At 52.6% G+C, this 12,874-nt stretch overlaps 2 protein-coding genes across 7 annotated transcripts; one reads left to right on the top strand and one right to left on the bottom strand.

Annotated features, from left to right (window-relative positions):
* Window positions 1-845: 845 nt before the first annotated feature.
* On the top strand, window positions 846-8,223 carry KAT5 (lysine acetyltransferase 5). Of its 4 annotated transcripts, XM_065937751.1 has the most exons (14): window positions 846-1,002; window positions 1,102-1,168; window positions 1,496-1,564; window positions 1,651-1,787; window positions 2,074-2,229; window positions 2,319-2,393; window positions 2,495-2,569; window positions 2,915-3,163; window positions 3,246-3,335; window positions 5,024-5,164; window positions 5,248-5,341; window positions 7,218-7,377; window positions 7,507-7,588; window positions 7,682-8,223. In XM_065937751.1, the coding sequence occupies exons 1-14, from the start codon at window positions 991-993 to the stop codon at window positions 7,814-7,816; spliced, it is 1,542 nt and encodes a 513-aa protein (XP_065793823.1). In that variant the 5' UTR covers window positions 846-990; the 3' UTR covers window positions 7,817-8,223. The 4 variants fall into 4 exon arrangements, with proteins under 4 accessions (XP_065793823.1, XP_065793825.1, XP_065793821.1 ...); XM_065937753.1 differs by lacking the exon at window positions 2,074-2,229 and having other exon boundaries at window positions 852-1,002; XM_065937749.1 differs by having other exon boundaries at window positions 976-1,168.
* On the bottom strand, window positions 5,997-9,507 carry RNASEH2C (ribonuclease H2 subunit C). Of its 3 annotated transcripts, none has more exons than XM_065937754.1 (4): window positions 9,262-9,507; window positions 8,890-9,068; window positions 8,686-8,805; window positions 5,997-6,190 (listed from the first exon to the last, which is right to left on the bottom strand). In XM_065937754.1, exons 1-4 carry the CDS (start codon window positions 9,431-9,433, stop codon window positions 6,089-6,091), a joined length of 573 nt encoding a protein of 190 aa, XP_065793826.1. In that variant the 5' UTR covers window positions 9,434-9,507; the 3' UTR covers window positions 5,997-6,088. The 3 variants fall into 3 exon arrangements, with proteins under 3 accessions (XP_065793826.1, XP_065793827.1, XP_065793828.1); XM_065937755.1 differs by lacking the exon at window positions 5,997-6,190 and adding an exon at window positions 6,230-6,535; XM_065937756.1 differs by lacking the exon at window positions 5,997-6,190 and adding an exon at window positions 8,282-8,413 and having other exon boundaries at window positions 9,262-9,504.
* Window positions 9,508-12,874: the final 3,367 nt, after the last annotated feature.

Genomic DNA, 12,874 nt, shown 5'->3' on the forward strand with positions numbered 1-12,874 from the left:
TAATAAACTGGATAATTTATTTTAAAAATATATTTACTGTTTGTGATCCACACCCCTCTTTTCCCTCTCAGCCTCCAATAATTCAAGTTCCAGGAGCTGCAAGTTATTTTATTCATTGATGTATCCCAGGCTCCTAGATAAATGCCTGGGACACGGTAGCAGATTATTAAACAGTTGTTGAATGTATTAATGAATAATATATTAATCAATCCTAAAAGAAATCAACTCTGATTATTCATGGGAAGGACTGCCGCTGAAGAGGAAAACTCCAATACTTTGGCCACCTGATGTGAAGAAAAGACACTGACGCTAGGAAAGCCTGAGGGCAAGAAAAGGGGAGGGAAGAGGATGAAATGGTTGGATAGCATCTGACTCAATGGACATGAATTTACGCAAACTCCGGGAGATATGGAAAGACACAGGAGCCTGGCAGTTCACGGGGGTCACAAAGAGTCGACACGACTTAGACGTCTGAACAATAACAACTCGTATAATTAACAACCTAATATAAAAAACAACAAACCAAAGACCTTCTTCCGTGAGCCCCCAACCCTAAGAAAGTCCACAGCTTGCGAGGGTCCTGGCGCCCACTTCTCGAGATCCGCCCCTCAACCCCCCAGCCGAGCACGCACGTTCACTCCCCGCGACGCAGCCTTGACGCCACTAGGAGACGCCCAAGCGGCCGCCCGCTAGGTAAAAACACCACTCCCACGTGACCGGCGTCGCACCCGGTGAGCGTCACGTGACGGACTCAGTTTTCCTCCAATCGTTGCACATGTTGTGGGGATTCCACCCAGGACCTGACCTGAGCTTTAAAACACCCTATGCCCCCGCCAACCAAACTGGCCGGCTCCGTCAGCAAGCTGGGCGGCGGTGTCTCTTAAGAACCTACTCGTAAAGCCGCTTTGGGGAAGACCGGGCCTACAACGTGCTCAGTCCCGGAAGTGACGGCTCCCAGAGGGGCCGGAAGTGGCAGTGGAGGGAGGGAAGATGGCGGAGGTGGTGAGTCCGGTGCCCGGGGCGGGGCGGAGGGAGCCAGGGGAGGTGGGTAGAGCCCGAGGCCCCCCAGTAGCCGACCCTGGCGCCGCGCTGTCTCCCCAGGGGGAGATAATCGAGGGCTGCCGCCTGCCCGTGCTGCGGCGGAACCAGGACAACGAAGATGAGTGGCGTGAGTGACGTCGGGGGGCGGGGCTAAGGAACCTGAGGGCGAGGGGCGGGGGGAGAGTCAACAGAACCCCGGGGAGGGGGTGGGGCCTCTAGAATCCTGGAGCGGGCGGGGCGCAGATACTCAGGAGGGGCGTGGCTTTTAGCCTTTAGAGCTGGGCAGGGCAGGGCTTGAAGAGGGGATGGCACTTGGTGACTAACCGGGGCTTGAGAGAGCATTTTCAAGTGCTGGGGCTTTAGGGTTCGGGCCTGGTGATGGAGTTCAGGTGGTAGGAGGGTGGAGCTTCATGGCCTGGTCCGTCTAAGGCCCTTGCCTTTGCTGTTCCCACAGCACTCGCTGAGATTCTGAGCGTGAAGGACATCAGTGGCCGGAAGCTTTTCTACGTCCATTACATTGATTGTGAGTTCTGGGCCGGGATGAGGTGGGGCTGGAGGGTTGGGGGGCAGCCTCTGGCACTCCTTCCTGAGCCATCCCCACTGCTGCAGTTAATAAACGCCTGGATGAATGGGTGACCCACGAGCGTCTGGACCTGAAGAAGATCCAGTTCCCCAAGAAAGAGGCCAAGACCCCCACCAAGAACGGACTTCCTGGGTCCCGACCCGGCTCACCAGAGAGAGAGGTGGTGAGTAGGTCCCCTGCTTCACCTCTTCTCTCCTGCCTACTTTTCAAATCTCTTGGCCTCAGTGGCTCCCAGATAGGCAAGAGGCTGTGCCCTCCCACCCTGGCTTCAGCTTGTAAAGGATGGGGGCCAAACTGCAGATGTAGCTTCCAGAGTCCAGTGACTGTACCTGTGTCCTTGAGAGGGCAGAGGGTGGGGTTTGATCACTCTGTGCCGAGGGGGCCCTACTTCCCTTCCCCATCCCACCACCATCCCAGCCCCAGAGGAAGACCCTGGACTATCTCTACAGCCGGCCTCCGCCCAGGCCAGCGGGAAGACCTTGCCAATCCCGGTTCAGATCACACTCCGCTTCAACCTGCCCAAGGAGCGGGAGGCCATTCCCGGTGGCGAGCCCGACCAGCCGCTCTCCTCCAGCTCCTGCCTGCAGCCCAACCACCGCTCAACGGTACCCTCAGCAATTCCAGGGACCTTGCTTTCCTCTCAGGTCCCACCTTCTCTACCTTCTGACCCACCTGTCCTGGTTTCTCTCTGCAGAAACGGAAGGTGGAGGTGGTTTCACCAGCAACTCCAGTGCCCAGCGAGACAGCCCCGGCCTCAGTTTTCCCCCAGGTGAGTCCCCCAAGCCATCTCTTCTGCCCTCTTACCCTCTGGTAGCCCCCTTTGGGCTCACCTCACAGCCACCCTTTCTGTCCTTCCCCTATCATTTGCAGAATGGATCAGCCCGGAGGGCAGTGGCAGCTCAGCCCGGGCGGAAGCGGAAATCGAATTGCTTGGGCACTGATGAGGTAGGTCTGGGGAGGAGGGAAGCTGGGTGAAACGAAGGGACATAAGGAGGACATGGGGTTTAGTGACTACTTTAAAAATGAACAAGGGGTACTGGGCAGAAATGGTGTTGGAATTAGGAGTGAGGCGGAACTGATTCAGATCTGGCACTAGGTGATCTTTTTCACCTTCCAGGTGAAAATCATCCAAGTCTGGGTTTCTTCAGTTGGCAAGTGGGGATTACACTACCTCCCCTAGGAGGGTTGCTGTTAGGTTTGGACAAGGAAACCTGTGGAAGGCTGTGAGCTGTAGAGTGTGCTGCTTGAGTTGTCTTCTGTAACCTGGTATCTTTCATGGGCCCTGGGCAGGACTCCCAAGACAGCTCAGATGGAATCCCGTCCGCTCCTCGCATGACTGGGAGCCTGGTATCTGACCGGAGCCACGACGACATCGTCACCCGGATGAAGAACATTGAGTGCATCGAGCTGGGCCGGCACCGCCTCAAGCCGTGGTACTTCTCCCCGTACCCTCAGGAGCTCACTGCGCTGCCCGTCCTCTACCTCTGCGAGTTCTGCCTCAAGTATGGCCGAAGCCTCAAGTGTCTGCAGCGTCACTTGGTATGAGGAGTCCCAGGGGTCACCCTCCTAGCAGCCCACCCCTCACCTCAGCCCCTGTGCCTGATTCTCCTCTCTTCCTCAGACCAAGTGTGACCTGCGACATCCTCCAGGCAACGAGATATACCGCAAGGGTACCATCTCCTTCTTTGAGATCGATGGACGTAAGAACAAGGTCAGTGGCGGAGGGGCAGCAGGAAGTCTTTGGTGCCGGGAGTCTGGGGGAGTCGAGGGAGCAGGTTCTTCAGCTCAGGAAGACACTGACTGTTAACAGCTAACAGATCTCGGGTGCTGGTAGATACAGAGTGACCAGGAGTTAGACAAAATCTCTGCTCTTTGAGAGCTCACAGGGGAAAAACAAACAGGCCAGTAGCAGTTTGGATCCCAGTGTGACATGTTTCATGAGAAAAGTGGGCTGTCAAGATCTTGGGGTGATCAGTCAGGCTTCACAGAGGAGGTAACCTCTGAACCTTGCTACAAGGGTAGGGTGGGTACAGGAGCCCCCAGCAGTGGGTTCTTAGGAGTGGATGTACTGGCAGAGCCCAGAGACCCTGCAGGTTCAGTTCCAGACCACCGTGACAAGGTGAACTTCAAAATAAAGCAGGCACACAAGATTTACTGGTTGCCCAAACTATATAAAAGTTATATTTATGCTGTGCCACAGTCTATTAAGTGTGTGATAACAGTATCTAAAGAAAATTACAGTGGTAACATCCAGAATCACTGATTATTGTAACAAATACAATAATGAAAAGGTTTGGAATATTATTGCAAGAATTATGAAAAGGTGACAGAGATGTGATGTGAGCAAATGCTGTTGGAAAAATGGCACTGATAAACTCAAGGCAGGGTTGCCACAAACCTTTGTTAAGAAAAAAAATGCAATGTCTGTGAAAGTCAGTAAAAAGAGGTGTGCTGTGTAGATAGTGAGCCTCGAAGCGCTGTCCTTCCGGCTGGAGCACAGACAGGATGAGGGAAGGCTGTTACAAGGACAGAGTTCAGGTGGTGGGATTGAGGTCAGCTGGGAAAGGGGGACATTACAGGTCTGGGGCCTCACACCTGCCTTAGTCTGGCTGTGGGGAGGGAGAAGGGAATAGCCTGCAAGGACCTCTAAGAGTGAAAGGCCTCCATCCCTGGGGCCTGGAGGGCGGGGAGAGAGGGCCAATCACTGACTGGCAGGAGAGAGCTCTGGCTTGGGTGCTGGGGGAGCTTAAGAGAAAGATGCTGCTTTAGTCATTGTTAACTGTGTTAGGTGCGGGGTTGGGTATCCAAGTGGCCATGCCTAGCAGGTGCTTAAAAAGCCTCTGGTGAAATGCAGGAGAGTTGTGAGCATGGAGTACAGTACCAAGATGAATTTTACTGGGGCCGTCCTTGAGAGACCCCAGACTTCTTCACCTGTGTTGTAGACGAGCAGATGTGTTTTCAGGAGGTGTGACTGGGCAAGAGAGTACTGTGGCTTTTTGACAGCAGAACTCCTGAGACTGTCACACAGGCAGAGCTTTTCTCGTAAGCTTTGGTCAGTCTTCCTGTGAGCGCACACATCAGTTTGCTGACTGGTAACTGTGCAGAGGGCAGTGGAGGCCTTCCAGGCCAGTTAGGTGGAGGTGCAGGGAGTAGGGGCAAACCTGCCCAGCTCACCAGGAGGTGGGTGCCTGAATACCATCACAGCTGGAACAGGGACTCCTGGACACTAAGAAGGGCCCGTGCCTAGGGACAGCCTGGCCCAGGGATGGGTTCAGGCACCAGGGAAGAAGGCTTAGCCCCTTTCAGCCTGGGGGACAAAGAAGCTCCAGGCTGACCCCAGCCTGACGGCCACGCTCCAGGAGAGCCACCCGGGGTGGTGACAGACCTTGTCTTTCACAGAGCTACTCCCAAAACCTGTGTCTACTGGCTAAGTGTTTCCTCGACCACAAGACGTTGTACTATGACACAGACCCTTTCCTCTTCTACGTCATGACAGAGTACGACTGCAAAGGCTTCCATATAGTGGGCTACTTCTCCAAGGTGAGCGCTCCTGCAGGCGGTGCCTCAGTCCTGCCCTGGGCTGGGTCCCTCCCCTCACGCTCACTCCGGCCCATCTTTTCCAGGAAAAGGAGTCCACGGAAGACTACAACGTGGCCTGCATCCTGACCCTACCCCCCTACCAGCGCCGGGGCTATGGCAAGCTGCTGATCGAGTTCAGTGAGTACTCAGGCTGCTGGCCGGGGGCCGGGGCAGTAGCAGGCTGGCACAGGCCCCAGGGGGCTGCACACACAGACGGACGGGGCTGCTGTGTTCCCAGCCGTGGCCTTGCAGCCCAGTCACCAGGGGAGCTGGCCAGAAATAAAGGTGGGACCCTCCAGGGTTCTCTCCGTCCTGGGGTGACTGCCCTGCTTGTCTGCACTAGGCTCTCGGTCCCTCGTAGTTCCTTGGCCACGGTGGTGAGCACCACTCAGCTGTTCCCAAATCTGACTCATCAGCCCCTGCCCAGGGCCATGGGCAGAAGCCGAGTGAGCCACTCCTGCTCAGCTGTCTGGTCCTGTGCAGTTGTACACGTTCTGGGCAAGGACCTGTGGCTCATTTCCCCACTTGTTGCCTGAGCGTGTGGACAGTGGATGTCACATCAACATGACTCACAGGGGATCTGGCCTCCGCCCCTCGTCAAATGTGAACTCCGCACTGGCCTCCAAGGCCCCCTCCACTGCCCAGCCTCCTCCCCTCATTCTGTTCACCTCACCATTCACTGCACCCTTGGAATAACCACGCTCTGACCTGGGAGATGAGGAGGGAGCCTTGGCTCCCTGACGAAGACATAGAGGCCCAACTTGATCACGGGTCACCTTGAGTTTTATTGGTAGAAAGATGCCAAGATGGGGGTCACATCTTCAGGAAGCCCTCTGCCTGGCAGAGCAGGAGGATGCTTAGGAAACTCAGCTTAAGCCTTGGAGCTCAGACCCAGTGGAGACGGGGTGTGTGTGGGGCCACCGAGGAGATGTGCTCAGTGCCTGGCGGGAGCAGACAGGATACCAGAAGCAGCAGTCCAGGCAGCTCCTAAGGGCAGGCGGTGTTCACTGCGAGGGGCCAGGAGGCCCTGCCACTGAGGCGGCAAGTGTGGCCTCCAGTTGATTGGCCAGGACCCTGCGTGCCCGCCCAGCAAAGCTGAGTGAGAGTGCTGGTGTGCCCCTTCTCTCTTCCCTGCTTCCTGCCTCCGAAGCAGAGGCCTCTGTCTTCCCCACCAGGCTGTTTGGTGGAAATCACAGGAGGCTGGGCAAGAGGGTCAGACTGGCTAATAAAGATGTATCAAGGGGAAAGCAGAAAGGCTACACTCCAACACAAGGCTTGTGATGACTGAGGGTGAAGAAGGGCTTCTAGAAATAGTGGAGACATCTCAGGGCCCTGATGGGAAAAATGAAGACTCTGTCCAACAGACGTGAAACCATTCAGGGTTTTGCAGGGCCTGAGGGTCTTACCAGGAACCGCCTGCCAGTACCTAGTGGTCCCCAGGGTAGAGGAGGGCAGAGCGGTCGAATTGGGAGGGAAAGAGCCTGGCAAAGGCAGTTACTGCTGAGGAACAGCCTCTCTGACTGGGAAGTGCTTTGGCATTACTCGCCTTACTTCCTCCCAGACACCCAGCCTGGTCTTAGAGCCGCTGATGCTTCTCCGCTCACAGCTGGGAGACTGTTGTGACTGAGAATCTGAGCATCCCCTGGCCTGGACCAAAGGGGGGCCTGGCCCACTTCTCTCCTCACATACCCAGAGAGAGAGTCTGGTAGGACCGAGGAAAACTGGAGGCACTTTCTTTCCACAAGCCATTCTCTGTACTTCCCCATCCCTCCTGTAAGCCCTTGCTGGCTCCTGGTTGATTGTAGCTTCAGCACACAGCTGAAGAGTAGGCATGCTAGTCCTTTATGAGGAAACTAAGGCACCAAACAGACAAGCCACATACCCAGACCACAGAACCACCAGGTGGCAGGCCCAAGGCGGGACCATGCAGTCTACCCGGTCACCTGTGTTCTTAAGACACTAGTGGCACAATACTGTGATTGTTTATCCACCTCCTCCTGCTCCATTGCTTTAGGCTACGAACTCTCCAAGGTGGAAGGGAAAACGGGGACCCCTGAGAAGCCCCTCTCGGACCTTGGCCTCCTGTCCTACCGAAGCTACTGGTCCCAGACCATCCTGGAGATCTTGATGGGGTTGAAGTCAGAGAGCGGGGAGAGGCCACAGATCACCATCAAGTGAGCCTGGCCCTGCCTACCCGGGGGTGCATGACATGACCTGTTCCCGGGCTTTTTCACTCCTCGGGCTACTGGGGCCTGGGGCAGAGATGGAGGCCCCCAGGGGATCTGATCTTTGCCCTCCCACAGTGAGATCAGTGAAATTACCAGCATCAAGAAGGAGGATGTCATATCCACTCTACAGTACCTCAACCTCATCAACTACTACAAGGTAGGGAGGCAGGCAGGGGGAGACAGGTGTGTGCAGGGATGCTGAGTGCAGGCCCCACGTGGGCTGACCTGCCTGGCCCCATCTCCTGTCCAGGGCCAGTATATCCTCACCCTGTCGGAGGACATCGTGGATGGGCACGAACGGGCTATGCTCAAACGGCTTCTTCGGATCGACTCCAAGTGTCTGCACTTCACTCCCAAGGACTGGAGCAAGAGGGGAAAGTGGTGACCGGACACTGCCCTGGGAAAGCTGGCAAAGGCAGCAGAACTGAAGCTGGCAGCCATCCCGCCCCCACTGGGGTCTCCAAGAGGCACCCCAAGGGAGACAGGGCTGAGGACCACTCCAAAAGGAGAGGACGGGCCTGTCAAGGCCGGCTGGTGCCCAGCATCAAGGCGAGCTCAGGGCTCACATCAACTCCACGGTCAGCTGGCAGCAGGCCCAGGCCTGCTGTGAACCAGGGACCAGAGGGAGCCAGGCAGCTGTGTATAGTGAGATGGGGGGTGGGGGTGCCTTGTACAGGGGACTGGCAATGTACAAAGTTCTTTTGTAAAGTAGGAGCTGGGTTGTGGTGGGTACTGGCTGCAAAATTCTGGCCTCTTCTGCCCCATTGCCCCCTGGCAATAAATTGTTTCTAGAGGTCAGAGCTATGGAAGGTTCTTGTGGGAGAAGGGGCAGTGCTGGCAGACTCACAGATTCTGTGAAAAGCTCCTTTATTGGGTGAAGGGCTCTGGCTTCACACTGAAGAAGAGGTTTACTGGGGTTCAGGGTTCAGTGGCTTTCAATGTCAAGCTCTGGTTCTCAGTCTTCGGGTACCTGTGCGTGAATCTGCAACAGGAATCACCTCTACTGTTGGATTTCTGCAGTGTAGTGACTGGGTGGCCCAGATATTCAGAATCATAGCCCTTCTAGAAGGCCAGAGAAGAGTGCTGGGGAAGCCATGCTGCCCCTACCCAGTCTAATCCTCCAGTCAGACCAGGTCTCCATCTGCCCTGTTATTCGCCCCAGCTCCAAAGCCCCCAGATTCACTCCAGCGAGGGTGGGGCGGGGCGCGGTGTTAGATAAAGCCTGGGAGGGAGAGGGCCCATCCATCTACTCACCGCTGCAGCGAGGGTGGGCCAGCTTAGGGCCCCACGCAGTTTGGCATCTGGACCAGGGATAGATTCCAGGCCCCACACGGTGAAGCTGCTGAAACTGGCTGTGGCTCCCATAAAGCGGTCCTGGGGACGGAGGGGGTCCCGGCTCAGCGTCGAGGTTGCGGTTCCCACCCGCGCTCCCTTCCAACCCTATCCCCCAGTGCTCACGAAGTCCCGCTCCAGCGCCTCTGGGGGTTCCACCAGTTCCTGCTCTTCTCGCTCGTGGTCATTCTGCTTCCCCACCAACACCTCTGCCTTCTCTTCTGTCATCACATATCCCACGAAGCCGGGGGGCACCACCACCTCCTCGCCACGTAGACTACGCCCCCGAAACGACGCTTCCAGTCCTGGAGGAGGCAGGCATAGGGAGAGCCTCCGTGAGGGTCTGATCCAGGCCTAAGGAAGCAAGCCTGGTGGCGGTCCTCCCGCCGCCTCCGATGGACCACGATCCCCAGGAGGCCTTGCGCCGCTCCTCGCGGAGGAGAGCGCGATGCCGGCGCGGGGGCTGCCGGGAGCCGTAGTCCGGCCGCGAGCGCTCACCGTCGGGACCCAGGCGGATGGCTGGGGTGAAGAAGCGCCCCACCGGGGTGGGCCGGTTAACCGGGACCTCGCAGGGCAGAAGGTGCAGCGAAACGGGGGCGGGGTCGCGCAGTGTATCAGGGCGCAGGTGAACGCGGCGTTTGTCGATGCTTTCCTCGTAGCTGTTCTCCATAGTCCGTCGCGACTCCGCAGCTCGCAGGCTAAGGCCAAAGCTGGCGCGTAAAGCGCGCGGAGCCTGTCGGGGGCGGTCAGCGCAGAGCCTCGTGGGAAGCGTAGTTCTCTTAGGCTCCTCTGCAATCCTGTCTCCCGGCGTTCCAGTCCCAGGGTTTTTTTCTTAAAACGGTCTCTAAGAGTACACTTTTTACATTGATTAGTACAATGTGTTGTGTAAGGAAGGGACTCCTTCACATGTGAGGGTATTTTATCTGAGTTTGTCTTCCAAACCTGTATATTGGTCCTTTTTATTACAGAGAAGACTTTTATTTATTTATAAGTCAAATATTCAAGCCTAGTTTTTACAGTACTCTTTCTTTGTTAATTTCTTAAAGTTAGTCGCACAGTCGTGTTCGACTCTTTGCGATCCCAAGGACTGTGGCCCGCCAGGCTCCTCTCTCCATGGAATGCTCCAGGCAAGAGTACTGGAGTGGGTTGCCATTTCCTTCTCCAGGGGATCTTCCCGACCCAGGGATCGAACCCCGGTCTCCTGCATTGCAGGCAGACCCTTTACCAACTGAGCTACTAACTCTTCTCTAATGTTAATGTGTCCAGATACATAACTTAGATAGATTTTGACAAGTACTCTCATAAAACGAACTCATACAAAACTGATAATTAAGATTGAAATTGCATTTAATTTATAGATTTGAGAAAGAGAAAAACATCCTTAGACTTCCAGGATCTAGCTTTGGTGTTCTGTTGAACAGGAACAATTTCATAGAATATCTGACGAGGTCACTCTGTGATGTGAGTAATGAAAACAAAAGTAAGATCATTCTGTACTCACCTGAACACTGACAAAAACGCAAATATTGTCCAAAACACAAATAATGAACATTCTTCTCTCTTGGATAATATAGTGACTGTTGCTACTTTACCAATTATAGTGTTAGCTTCCATATAGTTAATGTTTGTTAAGATATCCCATCATAGAAATACTCCTACTCTCTGAAGGCATCCAATCCAGAGAAAAGTCCCACTAATTTAAACGCTCTCTCAAATTCCCTAAAACACAAGACCAAATCCTAGAAATCCTTCCTGTTGTTTTTCAGTTGCTAAGTCATGTCGTGCTCTTTGCAACTGCATGGACTGCAACACACCAGGCTTCCCTGTCCTTCAGTATCTCCTGGAGTTTGCTCAAACTCATGTCCATTGAGTCGGTGATGCCATTCAACCATCTCATGCTCTGTCGCCCCCTTCTGCTCCTGCCCTCAGTCTTTCCCAGCATGAGGGTCTTTTTCAATGAGTCAGCTCTTCGCATCAGGTGGCCAAAGTATTGGAGCTTCAGTTTAAGCAGCATGAAAAGGCAGAAAGCCTTCCTAACACCCTCTTGCCGAGATACCCCACAGTGCAAAAGTAATAAGTATAGATGTGTTCCTGGTGATCTTTGGCTGAAGGGTACGGACAGTTTTTTTCTTTTAATATTTATTTATTTATTTGGCTGTGCTGCATCTTTGTTGTGGCATGCATGATACTTTATTTTCTTTTAGTTGCAGCATGTGAATTCTCAGCATGAGAACCCTCAACTGAGGTATGTGGGATTCAGTTCTCTGACCAGGGATTGAACCCAGGCCCCTTGCACCGGGAGTGCAGAATCTTAGCCACTGGACCCGCCAGGGTGGTTCCTTGACAGATACAAGTTTTGCTTTAGTTTTCTACTAAGGTGGTTGTTGTTGTTGTTGTTGTTCAGTAGCTAAGTCATGTCTGACCCTTTGCGACCCCAGGGACTGCAGCACGCCAGTTTCCTCTGTCCTCCACCATCTCCTGGAGTTTGCTCAAATTCATGTTCATTGTGTCGGTGATGTTATCTAACCATCTCATCCTCTGCCAACCCCTTTTCCTTTTGCCTTCAATCTTTCCCAGCATCAGGGCCTTTTCCAATGAGTTGGCTCTTTGCATTAGGCTATTTATTTATGTCTCCTTTTATGTCTTATCTGTACAGTTGTGGGGTTTGCTTTTATACATATTTTAAAGCTTATTCCTAGATATCTTATATTGTTTGTATTGCAAACAAGATTCTTTTTTTCCACTTTATTACTCTTAATTATTATTTATCTATAGCGGAAGTTGGCAAACCTCTCATTTGGACTCTGACACAATTACTCAACTTTGTCATTGTAGCATAAAAATAGCCACAGACAGTATGTGAACTAATAAACCTGGCTGTGTTCCAGTTAAACTTTATTTGCAAAAACAGACAGTGGGCTGGGTGGGGCCTGTCAGTGATAGTTTCCAGGAAAACTGTTGATTCTTACATATTAATTTTTAAAATTTATTTAATTGGAGGCTAATTACAATATTGTAGTGGTTTTTGCCATACATTGACATGAATCAGCCATGGGTGTACATGTGTCCCCCACCCTGAACCCCCCTCTCACCTCCCTCCCCATCCCATTGCTCAGGGTCATCCCAGTGCACCAACCCTGCCCGAGCGCCCTATCCTGTCTCATGCGTGGAACCCGAACTGGCAATCTATTTCACATATGGTAATATACATGTTTCAATGCTATTCTCTCAAATCATTCCATACTTGCCTTCTCCCACAGAGTTCAAAAGTCTGTTCTTTACATCTGTGTCTCTTTTGCTGTCTCTCATATAGGGTCATCGTTACCATCTTTCTAAATTCCATATATATGCATTAATATACTGTATTGGTGTTTTTCTTTCTGACTTACTTCACTCTGTATAATAGGCTCCAGTTTCATCCACCTTATTAGAACTGATTCAAATGCATTCTTTTTAATAGTTGAGTAATATTCCATGGTGTATATGTACCACAACTTTCTTATCCATTCATCTGCTGATGGGCATCTAGGTTGCTTCCATGTCCTGGCTATTATAAACAGTGCTGCGATGAACATTGGGGTGCACGTGTCTCTTTCAGATCTGGATTCCTCAGTGTGTATGCCCAGCAGTGGGATTGCTGGGTCATATGGCAGTTCTATTTCCAGTTTTTTAAGAAGTCTCCACACTGTTCTCTATAGTGGCTGTACTAGTTTGCATTCCCACCAATAGTGTAAGAGGGTTCCCTTTTCTCCACACCCTCTCCAGCATTTATTGTTTCTAGACTTTTTGATAGCAGTCATTCTGACTGGCGTGAGTTGGTACCTCATTGTGGTTTTAATTTTCATTTCTCTGATTCTTACATATTAATTTTTTAAACATATATCTATTGAATTATTTGTTTTTCCTAATAGTTTTGTTTTCTTTCCTGGGTCTCCCAGAATTAATTATCTCACTTTCAAATAATGATTATGATCATTTTACCCCCTCATTACATCACACGTCTTCTTTTCTAGCACATCAACAGACATCTTTTCCTTTTCCCCAACACTTTCTTGGGAATTTCACCAATACTCATGAAGTTGCTTTTCAACTTGTTTATATATATCTTGTT

This window comes from Muntiacus reevesi, chromosome 5, assembly GCF_963930625.1.
Source record: "Muntiacus reevesi chromosome 5, mMunRee1.1, whole genome shotgun sequence".
Taxonomy (NCBI): Eukaryota; Metazoa; Chordata; class Mammalia; order Artiodactyla; family Cervidae; genus Muntiacus; species Muntiacus reevesi.

Bases quoted from the DNA above. Each gene is read 5' to 3' on its own strand.
- KAT5 (XM_065937749.1), top strand. From the start codon at position 991: ATGGCGGAGGTGGTGAGTCCGGTGCCCGGGGCGGGGCGGAGGGAGCCA. The intron at 2,230-2,318 runs GTACCCTCAGCA...TTCTCTCTGCAG, and splicing joins AGCCCAACCACCGCTCAACG to AAACGGAAGGTGGAGGTGGT. The intron at 2,394-2,494 runs GTGAGTCCCCCA...TATCATTTGCAG, and splicing joins CGGCCTCAGTTTTCCCCCAG to AATGGATCAGCCCGGAGGGC.
- RNASEH2C (XM_065937754.1), bottom strand. From the start codon at position 9,433: ATGGAGAACAGCTACGAGGAAAGCATCGACAAACGCCGCGTTCACCTG. The intron at 8,806-8,889 runs GTGAGCACTGGG...CTCCGTCCCCAG, and splicing joins AGGCGCTGGAGCGGGACTTC to GACCGCTTTATGGGAGCCAC. The intron at 6,191-8,685 runs GTGAGTAGATGG...GCCTGCCCTTAG, and splicing joins GGCCCACCCTCGCTGCAGCG to GAGCTGCCTGGACTGCTGCT.